The 25,341-nt window shown below is 44.7% G+C and overlaps 1 protein-coding gene across 2 annotated transcripts; it reads right to left on the bottom strand.

The window, feature by feature from the left end:
* Nucleotides 1-4,731: 4,731 nt before the first annotated feature.
* On the bottom strand, nt 4,732-17,865 carry cxcr1 (chemokine (C-X-C motif) receptor 1). Of its 2 annotated transcripts, XM_072578340.1 has the most exons (3): nt 17,746-17,865; nt 7,004-7,102; nt 4,732-6,076 (listed from the first exon to the last, which is right to left on the bottom strand). In XM_072578340.1, exon 3 carries the CDS (start codon nt 6,071-6,073, stop codon nt 5,012-5,014), a length of 1,062 nt encoding a protein of 353 aa, XP_072434441.1. In that variant the 5' UTR covers nt 6,074-6,076; nt 7,004-7,102; nt 17,746-17,865; the 3' UTR covers nt 4,732-5,011. The 2 variants fall into 2 exon arrangements, with proteins under 2 accessions (XP_072434441.1, XP_072434440.1); XM_072578339.1 differs by lacking the exon at nt 7,004-7,102.
* Nucleotides 17,866-25,341: the final 7,476 nt, after the last annotated feature.

The raw sequence follows: 25,341 nt of genomic DNA, 5'->3' as shown, positions 1-25,341 counted from the left end.
TGAGTTACTGACCATAGAATTCCTTACCTCTGACCTACACTTGCAACCACTGCATTTATATGGCTATTCTAGTTCAGTTTCTGGTTGATGATAACCTTTTAGGACATTGATTGTGGAAGATTCCGTGAAAGCAATATTATTGAAAGTCAAGAGATGATGGTTCGATCTTCTCTTCTTGGAAATGGTCATTGTCTGGCACTCGTGTCACACAAATGTTACATGCCACATGTTAGCCCAAATGGATGTTGCCCAAATGTTTCCCAGGTCCAACTTGTCAAAGGCTGCAGCCAAGTCTAGTAGGACAAGGAGGAAAAATTTATCATTGTCAAATTCTCAAATGATGTCAATGATGGCATCTTGACTGTACTATAGGCGCCTTAACAGTCTGAGGGAAATAGAAAAGCAGATATATAGCCAACTTTCAGGCAAGTGTAAAAATAATAGGATAGTAATAGAAGGAAATTTCATCTGCCCCAACATTAACTGGTAGAGGAGCAAGAGGCTGGAAGAACACAGCAAGGTTCAGGAGGTGGAGAAGTCAATGTTTCGGGTGTAACCCTTCCTCAGGACTGGTTTCTGGCTGGCTTGCTGTGTGTTCTTCCAGCCTCCTGCCCTGTCTACCTTGGATTCCAGCATCTGAAGTTTTTTTTTGTCTCTAACCGTGTTTATATCACTGCAAAGTGTCGGCCTCCAACACTATCTGGACTGGTCATTATGTGAAAGATTTAGCAGGAGTGGAATTTTGAAATGCACCCAGGATAGCTTTTTAAGTTAGTACGGAGAAGGCCTTACAAGAGAGAGCGTGATCCTGGATTTAATTTTAGATAATAATCCTGGGCAAATGGTTGAAGAGAGCCTACATATTTATACCATAGGATTGAGCTACTGTCATGATACTGTGACTGAACAACAAGGGTATTATTTAGAAGTCTTCTAGGAGAAAGTGAGGACTGCAGATGCTGGAGATCAGAGCTGAAAATGTGTTGCTGGAAAAGCGCAGCAGGTCAGGCAGCATCCAAGGAGCAGGAGAATCGACATTTCGGGCATGAGCCCTTCTTCAGGAATGAGGAAGGTGTGCCAAGCAGGCTAAGATAAAAGGTAGGGAGGAGGGACTTGAGGGGATGGGCGTTGGAAATGTGATAGGTGGAAGGAGGTCAAGGTGAGGGTGATAGGCTGGAGAGGGGGTGGGGGCGGAGAGGTCAGGAAGAAGATTGCAGGTCAAGAAGGTGGTGCTGAGTTCGGGGGTTGGGACTAAGACAAGGTGGGTGGAGGGGAAATGAGGAAACTGGAGAAATCTGAGTTCATCCCTTGTGGTTGGAGGGTTCCTAGGCGGAAGATGAGGCGCTCTTCCTCCAGCCATCATGATGCTATGGTCTGGCAATGGAGGAGTCCAAGAACCTGCATGTCCTTGGTGGAGTGGAAGGGGGAGTTGAAGTGTTGAGCCACGGGGTGGTTGGGTTGGTTGTTCCGGGTGTCCCAGAGGTGTTCTCTGAAACGTTCTGCAAGGAGGCGGTCTGTCTCCCCAATATAGAGGAGGCCACATCGGGTGCAGTGGATGCAGTAAATGATGTGTGTGGAAGTGCAGGTGAATTTGTGGTGGATATGGAAGGATCCCTTGGGGCCTTGGAGGGAAGTAATGAGGGAGGTGTAGGCACAAGTTTTGCATTTCTTGCGGTTGCAGGGGAAGGTGCCGGAAGTGGAGGTTAGGTTGGTGGGGGGGTGTGGACCTGACAAGGGAGTCACGGAGGGAGTGGTCTTTTTGGAACGCTGATAGGGGAGGGGAGGGAAATATATCCCTGGTGGTGGGGTCTATTTGGAGGTGGCGGGAATGACAACGGATGATACGATGTATATGGAGGTTGGTGGGGTGGTAGGTGAGGACCAGTGGGGTTCTGTCCTGGTGGCGATTGGAGGGGCGGGGTTCAAGGGCGGAGGAACGGGAAGTGGAGGATATACGGTGGAGAGCATCGTCAATCACAACTGGAGGGAAATTGTGGTCTTTGAAGAAGGAGGCCATCTGGGTTGTTTGGTATTGGAACTGGTCCTCCTGGGAGCAGATGTGGCGGAGATGAAGGAATTGGGAATATGGGATGGCGTTTTTACAGGGAGCAGGATGGGAGGAGGTGTAGTCTAGGTAGCTGTGGGAGTCGTTCAGTTTATAGTAAATGTCTGTATTGATTCGGTCGCCCGAGATAGAAATGGAGAGGTCTAGGAAGGGGAGGGAGGGGTCTGAGATGGTCCAGGTAAATTTGAGGTCAGGGTGGAAGGTGTTGGTAAAGTGGATGAACTGGGAGCACGAACAGTCATCGATGTAGTGGAGGAAAAGGTGGGGGATGGTGCCAGTGTAGTTGCGGAAGATGGACTGTTCCACATATCTTACGAAGAGGCTGGCATAGCTGGGGCCCATGCGGGTGCCCATGGCTACTCCTTTGGTTTGGAGGAAGTGGGAGGATTGGAAAGAGAAGTTGTTCAGAGTGAGGACCAGTTCAGTCAGTCGAAGGAGGGTGTCAGTGGAAGGGTACTGGTTGATACGGCAGGAAAGGAAGAAGCGGAGGGCTTTGAGTCCTTCGTGATGGGGGATGGAGGTGTACAGGGACTGGACGTCCATGGTGAAGATAAGGCGTTGGGGACCGGGGAAGCGAAAATCATGGAGGAGGTGGAGGGCTTGGGTGGTGTCCCGAACGTAGGTGGGGAGTCCTTGGACTAAGGGGGACAGGACCGTGTCGAGGTATGCAGAGATGAGTTCGGTGGGGCAGGAGCAGGCTGAGACAATGGGTCGGCCGGGGCAGTCAGGTTTGTGGATTTTGGGCAGGAGGTAGAAACGGGCGGTGAGGGGTTTTGGGACTATGAGGTTGGAGGCGGTGGATGGGAGATCCCCTGAGGTGATAAGGTTATGGATGGTCTGGGAGATGATGGTTTGGTGGTGGGAGGTGGGGTCATTGTCAAGGGGGCAGTAGGAGGATGTGTCCGCGAGCTGGCGTTTACCCTCAGCAATATAAAGATCAGTGCGCCAAACTACTACCGCGCCTCCCTTGTCTGCTGGTTTGATAGTGAGGTTGGGGTTGGAGTGGAGGGAGTGGAGGGCTGCACATTCCGAGGGCGAGAGGTTGGAGTGGGCGAGAGGGGTGGAGAGGTTGAGGCGGTTGGCTATGAAGAGGTCGAGGGCAGGTAAGAGACCAGCACGGGGTGTCCAGGTGGATGGGATGTGTTGGAGGGGTCGTCAGAGGGTGGGCGAGAATCCTGGTTGAAGAAGTAGGCGCGGAGGCGAAGGCAGCGAAAGAATTGTTCGAAGTCTCGCCGCGTGTTGAACTCGTTAATCCGGGAGCGTAGGAGAATGAAAGTGAAGCCTCTGCCGAGGACACCCCTCCAACACACCCCATCCCTCTCCTATCAGCGTTCCGAAAAGACCACTCCCTCCGTGATTCCCTTGTCAGGTCCACACCCCCTACCAACCCAACCTCCACTCCCAGCACCTTCCCCTGCAACCGCAAGAAATGCAAAACTTGCGCCCACACCTCCCCCCTTACTTCCCTCCAAGGTCCCAAGGGATCCTTCCATATCCACCACAAATTCACCTGCACTTCCACACACATCATTTACTGCATCCGCTGCACCTAATGTGGCCTTCTCTATATTGGGGAGACAGGCCGCCTACTTGCAGAACGTTTCAGAGAACACCTCTGAGACACCTGGACCAACCAACCCAACCACCCCGTGGCTCAACACTTCAACTCCCCCTCCCACTCCACCAAGGACATGCAGGTTCTTGGACTCCTCCATTGCCAGACCATAGCATCATGACGGCTGGAGGAAGAGTGCCTCATCTTCCGCCTAGGAACCCTCCAACCACAAGGGATGAACTCAGATTTCTCCAGTTTCCTCATTTCCCCTCCACCCACCTTGTCTCAGTCCCAACCCCCGAACTCAGCACCACCTTCCTAACCTGCAATCTTCTTCCTGACCCCTCCGCCCCCACCCCCACTCTGGCCTATCACCCTCACCTTAACCTCCTTCCACCTACCGCATTTCCAACGGCCCTCCCCCAAGTCCCTCCTCCCTACCTTTTATCTAAGCCTGCTTGGCACACCTTCCTCATTCCTGAAGAAGGGCTCATGCCCGAAATGTCGATTCTCCTGCTCCTTGGATGCTGCCTGACCTGCTGCGCTTTTCCAGCAATACATTTTCAGCTATTGTTTAGAAGTGTCAGCATTATGTATGTGCTCAGAGATACAGAAAGCAGAACATTATGGTAACAATAATGCAAAGATGACCATCTCAAAGAATGGCCAGAGAGCCTTAGAAAACAAGGAATCACACTGAAGGAATTCAATCTTTATTTCTTAAGTGATAATATCATCCAAAAACTGCTTGTTAACTCAGCTAGAGCTTCAGTACAAACCCTTTATACATATGTGGAGAGACAGAAACAATGCAGCACATACCAAGGAGTGAGCCCTCGACAGGCAAAGTGATGGACTAATCTTCAACTCAACAAATGCATTGGAGGTGCCGGTGTTGGACTGGAGTTGGACTTCATCATGTGGTTGTGAAGGTGATTAAGAGCGCTAGTACTGAAACTAGTACTGAAACTAGTACTGAAACTAGTACTGAGCGCTAGTACTGAAACTAGTACTGAGCGCTAGTACTGAAACTAGTACTGAAACTAGTACTGAAACTAGTACTGAGCGCTAGTACTGAAACTAGTACTGAGCGCTAGTACTGAAACTAGTACTGAAACTAGTACTGAGCGCTAGTACTGAAACTAGTACTGAAACTAGTACTGAAACTAGTACTGAGCGCTAGTACTGAAACTGTTGGAGTATAACCTGGGGTTGTGTGATTTTTAACTCAGCAAATGAAGGGGCTGTCATTCTGACCTATTTTCTAAAAAGAACTTAAAAATTAGTATTGCTAATCAATTAGTTGCTAAGTCAGTCATTCCTTTTCATCTCTTGCTTTTCTTTTTTAGTTGCCATCTTGCTGATAGTTTAATAGCTATGTCACAAAGATTCTACATGACAGTTGAGGAAGACGATGCAGATCTCATATATCGTGAATCATTGCTTTGCTTCATGATTCCTTTTGTAACCAAGAGTTTAACCAGATGACTCCTGAATTTCACCCCAATAAACCCATATATGATTGGGTTAATGCAGCTGTGCAAGAATCCCAAACTTTGAGTTCCAATGAGAGCTCTGTCAATGCGACTGTGTATGTCACAAGTCTCAGCAATGAGTTTGCTCCTCATCAGTGTGTCGATGAACACCATAATATTGTGTGGGAACCAACAAATGAGAAAAGCCAACACCACCACGATGATGACTTTCATGGCTTTATGTTTCTGAAATCCCTTCGTTTGACGCAGTTTCTGGATTGTCACACTGTAGCACAAAACCATGGCAGCCAGAGGGATAAGAAACCCAATAAAATGCCGCAAAAATCTGGTGGTCACTCTCCACGTTTTTGCTGATTCTCCATCAAGTATCTCATAACATATCTGTCTGTTGGAACCGGGTGGAGTATATTTACCCTTGTATAAAACTGGTAAAGACAGAACCATAGCCAGCAACCAAACAGCAGCACAAACCAGCTTAATTATAAATGGTCTCTTATGTTTGTGGGATTGTGTAGCATAGACAATGGACAGATAGCGATCAATACTGATACAAGCCAGCAATAAAATCCCACTGTAGAAGTTAATCTCCTGCAACATGCTGATAATTTTACACATGGCATTACCAAACACCCAGCCAGATACGGCATCCACGGCCCAAAAAGGCAAGGTCATGGCAAAGAGCAGATCAGCCACTGTCAGATGAAGCAGGTAGATATCTGTGGATGTTATGGCCCGTCGATTATAAAGTAGGACAATCATTACGATCACGTTGCCTGTCACAGCAAGGAAGCACACCAGGCTATAGATAACAGCCAGAGCTATGTTGATTGACTCATTCACGACAGAAGTACAGGGCAACGTGTCTGAATCAATATTGTAACCATCATAATTATTTGCATAATTTTCAAATAAATCACCAAAGTCAATATCTCCAAATTCAAACTGCTTGATGTCCATTTTCTGAAAGAAAGAAGATCAGGGAGTGAGAACAATCTATAGATAATAGCCAGTGCTGCATTCATTGATTTGTTTCTGATGAAAGTACAGGAAAATGTGTTTCGATCATCATCAACTTCAGCATGATCAGCATAATTTAGATCGGAGTGGTGCTGGAAAAGCACAGCAGGTCAGGCAATATCCGAGGAGCAGGAAACTCGACGTTTCAGGCAAAAGCCATTCATCCTAAATGATCAGCATAATTGTCAAACAGCTTGTTCGATTTGTCTCAAGTCTCTTTCCAAAAGCAAATTAGCTGTAACTGAAGAATCAGAATAAAGCCAATTTATGATCTTTTAAGAAACTTTGTAACTAGGCACACATAGAGAAACTAAATGCACACAGGAACAAAGGGCTTATGAGCAGGAGTCGACCATTTGGCCCTTCAAGCCTGTCATGATACTCAATAAATTCAAAGCTGGTGGCTCTGAAAGTCATTTTCCTGTCAGCCTCATTCCCACGCCCCTCCCCCTCTTTCTGCATAACTCTCAATTCTGTTGAATAGAACCGTACAGCACAGGAACAGGTCATTTGGCACTTTCTGCTGAACATGATGCCAAATTAAACTAATCCCTTCTGTCTGCCCATGATCCATATCCCTCCATTCCTTGCATATTCATGTTCTCATCTAAAAGCCCCTTAAACCCCATTATAATATCCACCTGCACCACCATCCCTGGCAGTGCATACCAGACTCCTACCATACTGTATAAAAATCTTGCCCCTCGCACCTCCTTTGAACTCCCTCTCATCTAAAATGCATGCACCCTAGTATTAGACATTTCAACTTTGGGAAAAAGATTCTAACTGTCAATCCTGTTCATACATATCATAATTTTACAGTCTTCTATCAAGTCTCCCCTCAGCCTCCACCACTCCGGAGAAAAGTACCTGAGTTTTTCTAGCCTCTCCTCATAGCTCATACGCTTTAATCCAGGCAATATCTTGGTGAACCTCTTCTGCACCCTCTCCAAAGCCTCCACATCCTTCCTGTAATGTGGTGACCAGAATTGAACACAATATTATTGAAACATTTCCCATGAGTTCATCATACAGCTAAGTTGCAATGTGACTTGTAAGTCAGACACAAAGAGACTACAAAGAGGTATGGACAGGTAAACTGAATAGACATCAAGGCGGAGGATGGTTCAAATTTCTGTTAAAAATCACACAACACCAGGTTATAGTCCAACAGGTTTAGTTGGAAGCACTAGCTTTCGGAGCATCGCTCCTTCATCAGGTCATTGTGTCACACAACCACCTGATGAAGGAGCAGTGCTTCCAATTAACCCTGTTGGACCATAACCTGGTGTTATGTGATTTTTTAACTTGGTACACCCCAGTCCAGCACCGGCATCTCCAAATCAAATTTTTGTGATAGCAAATCCCTCATCTCAGCCGATTCTAAATCCTTAGACTGTGACCCCTGGGTCTTGACTTCCCAGTTATTGGAACATCTTTCCTGCATCTACCCTGTCCAATCCTGTTAACATTTTATAGGTTTCTATGAGATCCACCACTGATCTCCAGCAAATAAAGTTTCAATCAATTCAACCTCTCCTCATCCGTAAATCTTGTTGTCCTAGGAATCAGCCTGGTAAATGTTTGTTGCACAGTTTCCTGAGCCAGGATGTCTTTCTTCAGAGAAGAAGACCAGTACTGCACACAATACTCTACCGAGGTGCATGTAACAATAAGAAATCAAATCAAAAATCGAATTAACTCAAATTAGTTCCCTGCTTAGGGCTTTTAATCTGATTCAGTCAGGGACCCTGGCTGGCATATAAAAAGGGGAGTGTCAGAGATACTGACATTCTAAGAGCTGACTGTGAAGAGTCTGTACTAAAGTCAGGAATTGTTCATCAGGAAATAAAGGATGTCTTGGTGATGGATACCAACCCTCTGTGGAGTTTTTCATTAGTATTCATTAGAATGGTGTAGCAAAATGTAGGGGATGTGGACAATTGAAAGGTGGAGCTGGTTTAAGGAACAGATATTGTGTGTCTTTGATAGGTATATCCCTGTCAGGCAGGAAGGAATTGATAAGGTAAGGGAACCATAGTTTACTAAAGAAATTGTATCTCTTGTTAAGCAGAAGAGGGAGGCTTATGTGACGTTGAAACAAGATGGTTCAGTTGAGGCGATGGAGAGGTACAGCTAAGCTAGGAAGGATTTAAGAAGAGCAAGGAGTGGATATGAACAGTCTTTAGCAGGTAGAATAAAGGAGAACCCTAAAGCTTTCTATAGGTATGTGAGGAATAAAAGGATGACTAGGGTAGGAATAGCCAGTCAAAGACAGAAGTGGGAAGTTGTGTGTGGACCCTGTAGAGATCGGAGAGGTACTAAACGAACATTTCTCATTGGTTTTCACTCAGGAAAAGGAGAATATTGTAGAGGAGAAGACTGAGATACAGGCTATTAGACTAGAAAGGATTGAGGTTACTAAGGAGAAGGTGTTATCAATTTTAGAATGTGTGAAAGTAGATAAGTCCCCTGGCCCGGATGGGATTTATCCAAGGATCCTCTGGGAAGCTAGGGAGGAGTTAACGGAGCCTTTGGCCTTGATCTTTGAGTCATCATTGTCTACAGGTTTAGTACCAGAGGACTGGAGGATTGCAAATGTTGTGCCCTTGTTCAAGAAGGGCAGTAGAGATGACCCAGGTAATTATAGACCAGTGAGCCTTACTTCTGTTGCAGGAAAAGTTTTAGAAAGTTTAAGAGATAGGGTTTATAACCATCTAGCAAGCAACAGTTTGATTGGAAATAGTCAACATGGTTTCGTCAAGGTTTCGTCATGACTCACAAACCTCATTGAGTTTTCTGAGAAGGTGACCAAGCATGTAGATGAGGGTAGGGCAGTTGACGTGGTGTACATGGACTTCGGTAATGCCTTTGATAAGGTTCCACATGGTAGGTTGATGGAGAAAATGCAGAGGCATGGGATTGAGGGTGATTTAGCAGTTTGGATTAGAAACTGGCTTTCTGAAAGAAGGCAGCAAGTGGTGGTTGATGGAAAATATTCAGCCTGGAGTCTGGTTACTAGTGGTGTGTCACAAGGATCTGTTTTAGGACCACTGCTGTTTGTCATTTTTATAAATGACTTAGACGCAGGCATAGGTAGATGGGTTAGTAAATTTGTAGATGACACTAAAGTCGGTGGAGTAGTGGACAATATGGAAGAATGTTGCAGGTTGCAGGGGAACTTGGATAAACTGCAGAAATGGGCGAGAGGTGGCCAATGGAGTTCAATGCAGATAGATATGAGGTGATTCACTTTGCGAAGAATAACAGGAAGGCAGAATACTGGGACAGTGGAAAGATTCTTGATCATGTGGATGTGCAGAGGGATCCTGTTGTCCATGTATATAGATCCCTGAAAGTTGCCACCCGGATTGATAGTGCTGTTAAGAAGGCATACGGTGTGATAGGTTTTATTGGGAGAGGGATTGAGTTCTGGAGCCATGATGTCATGCTGCAACTTTACAAAATGCTGGTGCGGCTGCACTTGGAATATGTGTACAGTTCTGGTCATCCCATTACAGGAAGGATATGGAAGCATTGGAAAAGCTGCAGAGGAGATTTACCAGGATGTTGCCTGGTCTGGAGGAAAGGTCTTATGAGGAAAGTCTGAGGGACTTGGGTCTGTTCTCATTGGAGAGAAGAAGGCTAAAAGGCAATTTAATAGAGACATACAAGATGATTACAGGATTAGACAGGGTGGACAGTGAGAGTCTTTTTCCTCAGATGATGATGTCAGCTTGTATGAGGGAGCATATCTGCAAATTGAGGGGTAATAGATTTAAGATAGATATCAGAGGCAGGTTCTTCACTCAGAGCCTTGTAGGGGCATGGAATGTCCTACCTGCCAATGTAGTTAACTCAGCCATATTAGGGACATTTAAACAATTCTTGGATAAGCATATGGATGATGATGGGGTAGTATAAGGGGATGGCTTAGATTAGTTCACAGGTTGGCACAACATCGAGGGCTGAAGGGCCTGTTCTGCGCTGTATTGTTCTATGGTCTATGTTCCTTTGAGTTTGAGCATGTTCTGCCTGTGCCATATGGTATCAGTCACAGAATCACTGAAGTGATGCAACAGAGGAAGCCATTCATCCCAGCATGCCTCAAAGGATCATTATGACTTAGTGTCAAACCCTTGTCTTTTCCCTGTACCCTTTCATGTTGCTCTCTTCAAATAATCATTGAAACCCTACTGAATACCTCAATTGTCTCCATCTCCACCACATTTCCAAGGAGTGCATTCTAAACCAGAAAATCTCATTGTGTGAAAAAGATATTTGTCACATCACATTTGTTACATTTGCAAATTACTTTAAATCTGTATCTTCTACCTTATTGATACTTTTAAAATCAGGACAGTTTCTTCCTATCCCCACATCTATTTCGAAGGTTTTGAAATATTCTATCAGATCTTTGCTTCGCCATTTTTTATTCATTCACGGGATATGGATGTTGCTGGCTCAGTCAGTATTTGTTGCCCATTCCTAATTGCCCAGAGGGCAGTTAAGAATCAACCACGTTGATATGGGTCTGGAGTTACATGTAGGCCAGACAAGATAATCATGGTAGATTTCCTTCCAAAAGGGCATTATTCAACCAGATGGGTCTTTTCAGAAAATCGGCAACAGTTTCAAGGTTATCATTAGACTTCTTATCCCAGCTTTTTATTGGATTCAATTCCCACCATCTGCCATGCAGGATTTGAACATGGGTCCCTGGGATATTACCTGGACTCTGGGTTAATAGTCTAGTTATATATATATAGTGATATATATCCCTGTCTAAACTAGGGATCATCCTACTAAACCTTTTGTGAACTGCCTCCAGTGCAATAATACCTTACCATAAATATGGGGACTAAAACTACTCACAGTACTCCAGATGTGGTCTTACCACACCTTGGACACTTACAAAGTCAGAAGTCACACGGCAGCAGGTTATAGTCCAAAAGGTTCAATGTAGCTAAGTGTGAAGTGATTCACCTTGGTAAGAGTAATAAAAAGATGGATTACTGGGCTAATGGTAGACTACTTGGTAGTGTGGAAGAGCAGAGGGATCTTGGTGTCCATGTACACAGATCTCTGAAAGTTGCCACCCAGGTAAATAGTGCGGTGAAGAAGGCATATGGCGTACTGGCTTTTATTGGTAGAGGAATTGAGTTCCGGAGTCCTGAGGTCATGCTGCAGTTGTATAAGACTCTGGTGCGGCCGCATCTGGAATATTGTGTGCAGTTTTGGTCGCCATACTATAGGAAGGATGTGGAGGCACTGGAACGGGTGCAGAGGAGGTTTACCAGGATGTTGCCTGGTATGGTAGGAAGATCCTATGAGGAAAGGCTGAGGCACTTGGGGTTGTTTTCATTGGAGAAAAGAAGGTTTAGGGGTGATTTGATAGAGGTGTACAAGATGATTAGGGGGTTAGATAGGGTTGACAGTGAGAACCTTTTTCCACGTATGGAGTCAGCTATTACAAGGGGGCATAGCTTTAAATTAAGGGGGGGTAGATATAGGACTGATGTTAGGGGTAGGTTCTTCACTCAGCGAGTCGTAAGTTCATGGAATGCCCTGCCAGTAGCAGTAGTGGACTCTCCCTCTTTATGGGTATTTAAGCGGGCATTGGATAGGTATATGGAGGATAGTGGGTTAGTGTAGGTTAGGTGGGCTTTGATCGGCGCAACATCGAGGGCCGAAGGGCCTGTACTGCGCTGTATTCTTCTATGTTCTATGTTCTATGTTTATTTGAAATCCAAGCTTTTGGAGTGCTGCAGCTTCCTCAGGCGAAGTGACGTACTGTTACAGTAAGACTTCCCTACTCTTTTACTCCAACCCCCTTGAAATAAGGGCCAACATTCCATTAGCCTTCCTGATTACCTGCTGCTCCCATATGTGAGCTTTCTGTGCCTCGTATACAAGTCATAGAGTCGTAAGAGCCATAGAGATGTACAGCACAGAAACAGACCCTCTGGCCCAACCCATCCATGCCAACCAAATATCCTAAATTAATCTAGTCCCATTTGCCAGCTCTTGGCCCATATCCTTCTTAACCCTTCTTATTCATATACCCATCCAGATGCCTTTTAAATGTTGTAATTGTACCAGCTGCCACCATTTCCTCTGGCAGTTCATTCCATACACGCACCACCCTCTGTGTGAAACAGTTGCCCCTTAGATCTCTTTTAAATCTTTTTCCCTCACCCTAAACCTATGCCCTCTAGTTGTGGACTCACCCACCCCTGGGAAAATGCCTTATCTATTCACTCTATCCATGCCCCTCATGATTTTATAAACCTCTTATAAGGTCACCCCTCAGCCTCCCACGCTCCAGGGAAAACAGCCCCAGCCTATTCAGCCTCTCCCTATAATTCAAACACTCCAGCCCTGGCAACAGCATTGTAAATCTTTTCTGAACCCTTTCAATTTTCACAGCATCCTTCCAATAGCAGGGAGACCAGAACTGTATGCAATATTCCAAACATGGCCTAATTAATGTCCTGTCCAGCTGCAATATGACCTTCCAACTCCTTTACTCAATGCTCTGACCAATAAAGGAAACGCCTTCTTCACTATCCTATCTACCTGCGACTCTGCTTTCAAGGTCTCTATTCAACAAAATTTCCCCAGGACCTTACCATTAAGTGTATAAGTTCTGCCTTGACTTGCCTTTCCAAAATGCAGCACCTCACATTTATCTAAATTAAATTCCATGTACAACTCCTTGGGCCAAGGGCCCATCTGATCAAGATCCTGTTGTACTCTGAGGTAACTTTCTTCGCTGTCCACTACCCCTCCAATTTTGGTGTCATCTGCAAATTTACTAACTATACCTTCTATGTTCACATCCAAATCATTCATATAAATGATGCCCTTTGCATTTCAGCTTTCTGCAGTTTTTCTCCATTTAAATAATATCCTGTTCTTTTGTTCACCTTTCCAAAATGAACAACAATCTCGAGTTCTCCCAATGTTTGTATGAGTTTCTTCTGGGTGTCCCAGTTTCCTCCCACAGTCCAAAGATGAGCAGGTAAGGTAGATTGGTCATGCTAAATTGCCCCGTAGTGTCTAGGGAAGAGCAGGTTAGGCGGGTTAACCGTCGTAAAATGCGGGATTACAGGTATTGTATTGGGGTTTGATCTAGATAGGATCCTTTCCAGAGGGTCGGTGCAGACTTGATGGACTAAATGGCCTCTTTCCACACTGCAGGGATTCTATGATTTATGATTCAAATTTTCACAATTATCTTCCATTTGCCAGCATTTTGACCATTTACTTAACCTATCAATACCTCTCTGTGAACTATGAACTCTCACAGGTTGTTATGGTAACAGAGATACCTACTCTGAGTAATGAATATAGATGATGGTATATTTAGGCTTCCAAACGATGTTTGATAAAGTGCCATGTGGACTTGTCAGCAAAAAAATTAAGCTCACATATTAAAAGGTAAGGAATTAGAACTGATCAGAAATCAGATGAATAATTGGAAACAGAGAGTGGCAGTGAACAAATGGTTTCTGGTCTGGATAAGGTAATCCAAGATGGAGGACAGGAAAAATTTCTGCTGTAAGAGCTGCTCCTTTTTTTGAGGTATTTAAGGTGTTGGAGGGGATTTTCTCGAATTCCAGGAGCAGCAATTACTGTCTTATATGCTGTTGCATTGTTTTGGAACTTTGGAAAAGAAAAGTCAAACAACAGCAGTTTAAAAGGGAGAAGAGCAGACAAAGGAAGCACATGGTGGGGACAGTGCAGGAGAGAGAGAGAGAGAGAGAGAGAGAGAACCTGCACAGTTACCGCCTTTGCTGTTTGAATTCGTGTATCGCTGGACATCGGAGTGCATCTGGGAAAATTAACAAACAGTGAAATTCACAGCTAATCTTGGAGGAACTGTTGGGTGAAGTTCACAGAACAGAATCAGGTAAGTTAATTGTTGTTTTAAGTCTGTCCAAGAGAAAGGCTGCAGTAGTGAGTATAGTGGATTCTTTCTTGATTATATGTTTTTGGAGATAAGTTTCTTGATTAAACTTAAAATATAAGTCATAGCTATTAATTTAACCTGGGGCAGTGTTTGTAGAGGAATAAGACGGTGTTATTTTCTGGGTCTGTAGATTGTGAAGGAGCAAAAATGGCCTTTGCAGTGATATGTACTTCTTGTCAGATGTGGGGATTTAAAGAGAATTTAAGGGTTACTGTGGATTATATCTGCCATAAATGCTGTTGGATGCAAACCTTATCAGATAGAGTTGAAGAGACAGATAGAAGTGATGAGGAATTTGCAACAGCAATCGTATGAGATGGATGGCAGTTATAGGAAGGGGGGAGAGTCTCAGATACAGTCACATAGATGGGTTAAGTCCAGGAAGGGTAAGAGAGGTAGGCAGCTAGTGCAGGAGTCTTTTGTGGATATACCCATTTCATACGGGTATGCTGTTTTGGAAAATGTAGGGGGTGATGGATTCTCAGGGGAACGTAGCACGAACAGCCAAGTTTCTGGTGTTGAGACGAGCCCTAATACAATGAGGGGTACGTCAGCTTCCAAGAGATCAATTGTGTTAGGGGATTCTGTAATCAGAGGTACAGACAGATGTTTCTGTGGCCAGCAGAGAAAAAGCAGAATGGTGTGTTGTTTCCCTGGTGCCAGGATCAAGGATGTCTCAGAGTGGGTGCGGAATGTTCTCACGGGGGAGAGGGGCCAGCAGGAGGTCATTGTCCACATTGGAACCAACAACATTGGAAGGGAAAAGGTTGAGACTCTGAAGGGAGATTACAGAGAGTTAGGCAGAAATTTAAAAAGGAGTCCTCAAGTGTAGTAATATCTGGATTACTCCCAGTGCTACGAGCTAGTGAGGGCAGGAATAAGAGGATAGAGCAGATGAATACATGGCTGAGGAGCTGGTATATGGAAGAAGGATTCACATTTTTGGATCATTGGAATCTCTTTTGGGGTAGAAGTGACCTGTACAAGAAGGACATATTGCACCTAAATTGGAAGGGGACTAATATATTGGCAAGGAGATTTGCTAGAACTACTTGGGAGGATTTAAACTCGTAAGGTGGGGGGGTGGGACCCAGGGAGATAGTGAGGAAAGAGATCGATCTGAGACAGGTACAGCTGGGAACAGAATTGAGTCAAACAGTCAGGGCAGGCAGGGACAAGGTAGGATTAATAAATTAAACTGCATTTATTTCAATGCAAGGGACCTAACAGGGAAGGCAGATGAACTCAGGGCATGGTTAGGAACATGCGACTGGGATATCACAGCAATTACAGAAACATGGCTCAGGGATGGGCAGGACTGGCAGCTTAATGTTCCAGGATACAAATGCTACAGGAAGGATAGAAAGGGAGGCAAGAGAGGAGGGGGAGTGGCATTTTTGATAAGGGATAGCATCACAGCTGTGCTGAGGGAGAATATTCCCGGAAGTACATCCAGGGAAGTTATTTGGGTGGAAGTGAGAAATAAGAAAGGGATGATCACCTTATTAGGATTGTATTATAGACCCCCCCAATAGTCAGAGGGAAATTGAGAAACAAACTTGTAAGGAGATCTCAGCTAACTGTAAGAACAATAGGATAGTTATGGTAGGGGATTTTAACTTTCCAAACATCGACTGGGACTGTCATAGTGTTAAAGGTTTAGATGGAGAGGAATTTCTTCAGTGTGTACAAGACAATTTTCTGATTCAGTTTGTGGATGTACCTACTAGAGAAGGTGCAAAATAGTGTGAAAAGCCCTAGCTCACTCAACCTCTTGTGATAAGACAAGCTGTCCAATCCAGGTAGCACTCTGGTAAATCTCCTCTGCATCCTCTCTAAAGCATCTACATCCTTCCCATAATGAGGTGACCAGAATTGGACACAATATTCCAAGTGTGGTCTAACCAGGGTTTTAGAGAGCTGCAGCAAAACCTCGTGGTTCTTAAACTCAAGCCTCCTGTTAATGAAAGCCAAGGTTATAAAAGGTAAGAGGCAGGCTGGGAAAGTGAGGATACAGAAGCAATAATGGGGAACAAAGAAATGGCAGAGGGACTTTGCATTGGTTTTCACAGTGGAAGACACCATAGAGTCATAGAGATACAGATGGAAACAGACCCTTCGGTCCAACCCGTCCATGCCGACCAGATATCCCAACCCAATCTAGTCCCACCTGCCAGCACCCGGCCCATATCCCTCTAAACCCTTCCTATTTATATACCCATCCAAATACCTCTTAAATATTGCAATTGTACCAGCCTCCACCACATCCTCTGGCAGCTCATTCCATACACGTACCACCCTCTGTGTGAAAAAGTTGCCCCTTAGGTCTCTTTTATATCTTTCCCCTCTCACCCTAAACCTATGCCCTCAAGTTCTGGACTCCCCGACCCCAGGGAAAAGACTTTGTCTATTTACCCTATCCATGCCCCTCAAAATTTTGTAAACCTCTATAAGGTCACCCCTCAGGCTCCGACACTCCAGGGAAAACAGCCTCAGCCTGTTCAGCCTCTCCCTGTAGCTCAGATCCTCCAGCACTGGCAACATCCTTGTAAATCGTTTCTGAACCCTTTCAAGTTTCACAACATCTTTCCGATAGGAAGGAGACCAGAATTGCACGCAATATTCCAACAGTGGCCTAACCAATGTCCTGTACAGCCGCAATATGACCCCCCCAACTCCTGTACTCAATACACTGACCAATAAAGGAAAGCATACCAAACGCCTTCTTCACTATCCTATCTACCTGTGACTCCACTTTCAAGGAGCTATGAACCTGCACTCCAAGATCTCTTTGTTCAGCAACACTCCCTAGGACCTTACCATTAAGTGTACATGTCCTGCCCTGTTTTTGCCTTTCCAGAATACAGCACCTCACATTTATCTAAATTCGTGGGCGGCACGGTGGCACAGTGGTTAGCTCTGCTGCCTCACAGCGCCAGAGACCCGGGTTCAATTCCCGCCTCAGGCGACTGACTGTGTGGAGTTTGCACGTTCTCCCCGTGTCTGCGTGGGTTTCCTCCGGGTGCTCTGGTTTCCTCCCACACTCCAAAGATGTGCAGGCCAGGTGAATTGGCCATGCTAAATTGCCCGTAGTGTTAGGTAAGGGGTAGATGTAGATGTAGGGGTATGGGTGGGTTACGCTTCGGCGGGGCAGTGTGGACTTGTTGGGCCGAAGGGCCTGTTTCCACACTGTAAGTAATCTAATCTAATCTAAACTCCATCTGCTGCTCCTCAGCCTGTTGACCCATCAGATCAAGATCCCGTTGTAATCTGAGGGGCATAGATGGGGTAAATAGACAATAGACAATTTCCCTGGAATGGAGGACTCCAGAACTAGAGGGCATAGGTTTAAGGTGAGAGGGACCTAAGAGCAACTTTTTCACGCAGAGAGTGTTACGTGTGTGGAATGAGCTACCGGAGGAATTGGTGGAAACCGGTACAATTACAACATTTAATAGGCATCTGGATAAGTGTATGAATAAGGGTTTAGAGACGATATGGGCATGATTTTATTTACTTTCCTATTGAATGCTCAGTCACAATTACAATATAAAACAGGAATCAAACAAAGATAAACACAAATATTCTTTTTTTTACAAAATCAGTTAAATTAAACTTCTGATTAAAATTAACATACCTTCTCAGACAGTGATTGATGTATCCTGTAAGTAACCTGAAAGTATAATTTTCTTGACCATCTAACTTTTTAGACACAAGCAAGCTCATTCAGAGGCTTCTATAATGTTTGGAGGCATGAACAAAGATCTTGCTGCAGAGTGGCAGAACTGTCCAGAGTGTGTTCTATTAAATAGAATTGAGTGTTCTGTAAAGGACGAAGTGTGTTGCAATATGTGACGTAATTAAAAGCAAGAAATGCAGAATGCACGTAAGAATTGACTCAAGTGCTTTTAACAAAATGGGACAAATTACCATAAATGACCACTTGCAACATCATAGAACGTAGAACACAGAACACAGGACAGTACAGCACAAGAACAGGCCCTTCGGCCCATCATGTCTACACTGATCAAGATACCATTCTAAAGTAATCCCATCTTCTTGCACACTGTTCATATCTCCCCATTCGTCTGTTCCCATGTCTGTCTAAATGCCTCTTAGACCTCGTTATCAAACTTGCTTTTACCATCTCCCCTGGTAACAAGTTCTAGGTACCCATCACCTTCTGTGTAAAAACATGCCTTGTGCATCTCCTTTAAACTTTCTTTGCTTCACTTAAACCAATGCCCCTAGTATTTGGCATTTCATAATGTTATATATTTCTATCAGCCCCTCAGCCTCTGACAGTCTTACAAAAGTGATCCAAGTTTGTTCAACCTCTCGTTATAGCTCAATACACTCCAAACCAGGCAACATCCTGGTAAACCTTTTTTTGCACCCTCTCCACATCCTTCCCATCGTGTGGTGACCAGAACTACATACAATACTCCAAACATGGCCTAACTAAAATTTTCCTGCTCCTCGGATGCTGCCTGACCTGCTGTGCTTTTCCAGCACCACGCTGATCTAAACTCTGGTTTCCTGCATCTGCAGTCCTTACTTTTGCCTAAAATTTTATACAACTACAACATGATTTGCCAACTTTTATACTCAATTGCCCAACCATAGATTCGTAGAGTGCTACTGCATTGAGACAGGCCCTTTGGCCCAAACTGGTCCATACCGACCAAAATGTCCATCCACGCTAACCCCATTTCCCTGCACTTGGCCCATATCCTTCTAATACTTTCCTATCCATTTTCTCATCCTTTCCTATTCACATGATTACCAATTAAGGTTAGCATACCATATGCCTGCTTTACCACCTTATCCACTTGTGTTGTCACCTTCAAGGAGCTCTGGACTTGCACCCAAGATCCCTCTGTATATCAGTGCCTCTAATAGTCCTGCTATTTACCATATACTTTCCTTTTGCATTTGATCTTCCAAAATGCATCACCTCACACTTATCCAGATTAAACTCCATCTGCCATTTCTCCTCACGAACTTCCCAACTGATCTATATCCTGTTGTATCCTTTGACAACATTGGTCACTACCCACAACTCCACTAATTTTTGTACTGTTTAAAAACCTAATAATCAGATCACATACACTTTTATTCAAATCATTTACATATACTACAAACAATAGAGATCCCAGAACTGATACTTGTGGAACACCACTGGTCACAGACCTCTAATAAGAAATACACTAGCCACAACTACCCTCTGTCTTCTATGATCAAGCCTATTTTGTTGTCCAAATTACCAACTCACCATGAATTTCTTATTACTTCATTTTCTGGGCAAAAGTGAGAACTGCAGGTGCTGGAGATCAGAGTCAAGACTAGAGTGGTGCTGGAAAAGCACAGCAGGTCAGGCAGCATCCAAGGAGCAGGAAAATCGACATTTCAGGCAGGAGCCCTTCCTGGGCTCCGGCCCAAAATGCCGATTTTCCCGCTCCTCCGATGCTTCCTGACCTGCTGTGCTTTTCCAGCACCACTCTAGTCTTAATCTTCTGGACCAGCCTACCATGATGGACCTTGTCAAATGCTTTAGTAAAGGCAATGGAAACAATTTCAGTAACGCTACTCTCATCAATTAACTTAATCACTTCCTTAAAAAAGTTAAACAAATTTATGAGACAAGACCTCCCTTACCCAAAGCCATCCTGACTATATCTAATAAGTGAATTATTTTTTTCAAATGCAGGCAGATCCTGTCCCTAATAATCTTTTCCAATAACTTCTCTACTACTGATGTAAGACTCAACCACCTGTAATTTCCTGTATTGTCCCTGCTGCCCTATCTAGCAACACGACGGTTGGAGGAAGAGCGCCTCATCTTCCGCCTAGGAACCCTCCAACCACAAGGGATGAACTCAGATTTCTCCAGTTTCCTCATTTCCCCTCCCCCAACCTTATCTCAGTCAAATCCCTCGAACTCAGCACCGCCTTCCTAACCTGCAATCTTCTTCATGACCTCTCCGCCCCCACCCCACTCCGGCCTATCACCTTTACCTTGACCTCCTTCCACCTATTGCATTTCCAATGCCCCTCCCCCAAGTCCCTCCTCCCCACCTTTTATCTTAGCCTGCTGGACACACTTTCCTCATTCCTGAAGAAGGGCTTATGCCCGAAACGTCAATTCTCCTGTTCCTTGGATGCTGCCTGACCTGCTGCGCTTTTCCAGCAACACATTTTCAGCCCTATCTAGGCAAGGATCAACATTGGCTAATCTCCAGTCTCTTGGACCTCACCTGTGGCTAAAAAGGTTATAAATATCTCTGTCAATGCCCCAGCAATCTCCTCCCTGGTCTCTTTCAGTATCCTGCGATACATCTAATCAGACCATGGGGACATATCTATCTCATTGTTTCTCAAGACACAAAACACCTCTTCCTTTTTAATATCAACATACCCATCCATTATCTTATTGAGATAACTCTGGTATCCTGTCACCAAATCACCCTTTATTTTTTATACGTGGGAAGTCCTTGACAGTGATCCAGCTCCATCAGAACCAGTTCACAGAGCGTCAGAATGTTTGATACTTCTTTGCGGCAGGTATGGGGTGGTATGTGACAGACAGGATCTTGCCTCTTGTGTGCTGAGTGTGTTGGAGGAAACTTATTCTTCTTCCAGGAGCAAAGGTATCTATATGGTGAGATCCACCATGTTGATCGCAGATTCAGAGGTGTCTTCAACATTTGACCAAAATGGAGAACCCTCAGGTTCCAACAGCCCTTTGAATTGTTCCAAGGAGCAGGTCACATTTTGCTTCTGCACCACGAGCAACTTTGCAACATTCATATGGTCCATGTGCATGTCCTGGACCATTGCTCTTACCCGAACGCTCTGCATCGGTGTTCCTGCCCTTGCATTGACCAACACTCTAACACGTGGAGGGCCATTCCCGTGGTTCCTACACCCAACTATCTCTCTTGTTTGGTCGAGTCCTGTGTTTAACCTGGGCATTCCTGATGCTGTTTCACCCTCTTGCCACCACCTCCCCCCCCCCCCGCCCCACCCCAGATTTGACCTGGTGCAGACTCCTTTCCTCATTAGCAACTCTGTTGGAGCTATCTCTGTAGCTGCATGAGGAGTGGTCCAAATCAAATAGGAACCAAGACAGTTTGTAGGCAAAGTTGTAGGCTGCTTCTTCAAGTCTACCTTTAAAGTTTGAAACTGCTCTTTCTGTCAGACCATTGGGTGATAGATGGAATAGGGCTGTCCTTATATGTCAAATCCCTGGATGACCCAAATGGAGTTCAGTCAGGATCTGACAGTGACCTTTGCCTGAGGCCAGTCACTCTTGCTCCCCATAATAGTATGCCATTCTCTTTGGTGATTTGGTCTCTCTGGATCCAAAAAATGTTTCATTTCTGGTCAGGACAGCCCTTTGGTTTCCCCCACTGTCCACCAGTTATTTCAGTTTTGCCAGGACTGAATCTTTCTGCGATCATTGTCTGATATTGTCAGCTGTGACTGGAAGTGTGTCAAGAAAATTTAAAACCATTAGGGACCCTTCCAACGGTGTTATCACCAGTGATGTATCTGCCAGACGGATGCGGCTCAATTCATCCACATTTGCTACTTGGCCTCCCAGACAGTATTCCAACTTGTAATTATACACACTGACTATTATGGCCCACCGCTAAATTCAGCCTGAAGCTATGGGCGTCAATGCCTTGTTCTCATTAAATAGAACTTGTAGGTGTTTGTGGTCTGTTATTATTATAAATTTATGTCCATAAGGTATTGGTGGAACTTCCTGACTCCAAATATGATTGACACACCTTCCTTCTCTATCTGGGAATAGTTACACATTGCATTAGCCAAAATTCAGGATGCATAAGCTATTGAGCATTCTGCTCCATTGGGCTACCTTTGAGCTAATACTACCCCAAAGCTGTACGGGGAGGCATTGCATGTCAATACCAGATCTCACTTGAGATCAGCGTGTGCCAGCACTGTAGTGGGTGGTAGCTATTTCTTCACTTTCCTGAAAGCTATGGCTTGGCTACACAACCATTTTCAAGTCTGACCCTTTTAAAGAGTTGATGTGAAGATGCCAGGTTGGAGGCCAATTTATGAATGAACTTCCAGTAATAATCGGAGGGTTGGTGTGGACTAGTTCGGCCAAAGGGCCTATTTCCACACTGTAGGGAATCTAATCTAATCTAATCTTCACTAGCCTAAGGAAACACCTAAGATCCAGTACAGACATCCAGCGGGATACCTTTGATTGTCCTAACTTTATCTTCAATGGGTGTAACCCAGTCTTGTCAACTCTGGTGTACCTGGAACACACATTTTTCCCTTCATAGGCATTTGCCCGCCTGGGAGAAATGTCTAAGGATGTGTCCAAGTTCTCCAAGTGCTCCTTATTCACCTTCCATGTTATTAGCATATCATCAAGATACATGGCAACCTGGGGTAGACCTTGTAAAATGTTTCCCATCGTCTGCTGAGGCATTGGGCCCAGTGCTGAGGAGAGTGAACCCAGTGCAGATATTGAGTGGGTTAGCTCTGAGGAGAGTGGACACAACGTGGATCTCAAATGGGTTAGCTCTGAGGAGAGTGGACACAACGTGGATCTCAAGTGGGTTAGCTCTGAGGAGAGTGGACACAACGTGGATCTCAAGTAGGTTAGCTCTGAGGAGAGTGGACACAACATGGATCTCAAGTGGGTTAGCTCTGAGGAGAGTGGACACAACGTGGATCTCAAGTGAGTTAGCTCTGAGGAGAGTGGACACAACGTGGATCTCAAGTGGGTTAGCTCTGAGGAGAGTGGACACAATGTGGATCTCAAGTGAGTTAGCTCTGAGGAGAGTGGACACAACGTGGATCTCAAGTGGGTTAGCTCTGAGGAGAGTGGACACAACGTGGATCTCAAGTGGGTTAGCTCTGAGGAGAGTGGGCTCAGCACTGGCTCTAAGTATGCCCTTACTTACTTTTCCAGGGTGAGTACAGGGCTTGGCATCAGAATTGGTGAATGCTGCACTGGTGGAGGTGAGGTCGGCCCAGCAGCAAATGATGGCACCTAAGGATTGAAGACTTCATTGTTGGTTGGGAGTATGTTGCTGGAAAAGCACAGCGGGTCAGGCAGCATCTAAGGAGCAGGAAAATCGACGTTTTGGGAAACGTCGATTTTCCTGCTCCTTTAGATGCTGCATGGCCTGCTGTGCTTTTCCAGCATCACACTATCAACTCTAATCTCCAGCATCTGCAGTCCTCACTTTAGCCTCATTGTTGGTTGGGTCTGATTGCTGGCGGTGGTGAAGTTGTAATGGAAGAGCATCACGGCACCATCGATGAGGTGGGCCCACTGGTGAGTGATATGACTCTGACGTTGCTTGGTCCAGTACAAATGGGGCAAGGCGGTGGCGGAGGAGTATCAGCCAGGCAGCACCTGAGGATTGGTGACTTAACCGTTGGTTGGATTTGGTGTAGATGGCGATGACGTAGTGAAGGAGGGATGGCTGTGCTGATGTCATTGATGATGATGATGATGAGCTGACTCAGGACTAATGGACCCTCTTTAAGCTGGATCTCTCTTTGTTTTCTTGTTCTTAAATTATTTAAAATGGTGCCAAATCATATTGACAAATTAAAGCTTTTTGCTATATTTTGTTGTATTCTTACTGTTAAATATACGTGACAATAAAAATCATTCTTTCATCAAAAGACTCCCACATATCAGATATGGACTTACACTGCTGCCTCACAGTGCCAGAGACCCGGGTTCAATTCCCGCCTCAGGCGACTGACTGTGTGGAGTTTGCACATTCTCCCCGTGTCTGCGTGGGATTCCTCCGGGTGCTCCGAATTCCTCCCACAGTCCAAAGATGTGCAGGTCAGGTGAATTGGCCATGCTAAATTGCCCGTAGTGTTAGGTAAGGGTTAGATATAGATGTAGGTGTATGGGTAGGTTACGCTTCGGCGGGGCGGTGTGGACTTGTTGGGCCGAAGGGCCTGTTTCCACACTGTAAGTAATCTAAGTAATCTAATCTAATCTAAGACAGTCACTCCCAAAATCTAATTTCTCCAGCTCCTGCCTAATATTGTTGTAATTAGCCTAACCCCCCCATTTAGCATTTTCTCTCAAGGGCCAGTTTTATCCTTACCGTAACTCCATTAAAACTTGCTGAATTATGTTCACTGATCTCAAATGCTCACTATATAAATCATACTTAAATTATATTTGTAAAATTTGACAGAACAGAAATGTTGCAATTGGAATTGAGTTACCAATCTGTCTGTGTTTGAATTGGGTTCAGTTAGTTGGAAGATCATTTTTCTGTGGAATAACCAAACTAGCTGATATTGTATGGGCATAAATTGCTACTTTCCACAGCTGTGCTGTTTCTTGGGGTGCACTGGTTATACTGGAACACTGAAAGGTATGGTTGGAGTATACAATATGGTTTTCTCACTCCATGTTCCTGTGCCACAAATTACACTCTACTCAGAAAAGAAAGCTGTCTTCGGTAAGCCCCTGTCGAAAATATAAATCTTTTGTTTAATATTTGTGCAAAAGATGTGGGTGTAACTGGCGAAGTCAGCATTTATTGCATCTGGAGTCACATGCTGGCCAAGATAAGGAGCAGCAGATTTTCTTCCCTAAAGTACTTTTGTAAACCAGATGGCTTTTTATATAAGAGTCGACAATGTCTGCATTGTCATCATTCATCCAGCTTCTTACTGAATTCACATTTCACATTCTGCCATGGTGGGATTCAAAACTGTCTTGAGAATATTAACCTCGGTTTCTGGATTGCTAGACCAGAGAAATTACCAGTACACCACCACCTCCTCCATGTTTGCATGATTATATATCTCCATCTCTCACAGTCATCGACATTTCTCACAGTACAGACAATTCCTATATTCTAGAACCTGTGCAAAGATGTGTGCAAGATCAGAAGATTGGGCAGAATCTAAAAAACAGCAAAGAATGACCAAAAACCAAATAATGTGTGAAAATTTTGAGGATGAATGAAGGCTAGCCAGGAATATTTTTAAAAAACAGATTATAAGCATTTCTCTAAATTCGCAAAGTGAGCATTGGTCTTTAGAAAGTGAGTTTGGAGAATTAATAATGGAAACTAAGGAAATGGCAGATGAATTGAATAGGTATTTTGCATCAGTCTTTGCTGAGGTGACCTCCCCAGAAGCAGCAATAAATTATGAAATGGGAGTGACAAAGGAACTCTTCAGAGGCTGAGGGATG

The sequence above is a fragment of the Chiloscyllium punctatum genome, chromosome 10 (genome assembly GCF_047496795.1).
Source record: "Chiloscyllium punctatum isolate Juve2018m chromosome 10, sChiPun1.3, whole genome shotgun sequence".
NCBI lineage: Eukaryota > Metazoa > Chordata > Chondrichthyes > Orectolobiformes > Hemiscylliidae > Chiloscyllium > Chiloscyllium punctatum.
The sequence above is the reverse complement of the archived record's forward strand: the minus strand, read 5'-3'. Positions and strand labels throughout refer to the sequence as shown.

What these genes read in the sequence shown, in the direction of transcription:
- cxcr1 (XM_072578340.1), bottom strand. Translation starts at nt 6,073, where the DNA reads ATGGACATCAAGCAGTTTGAATTTGGAGATATTGACTTTGGTGATTTA.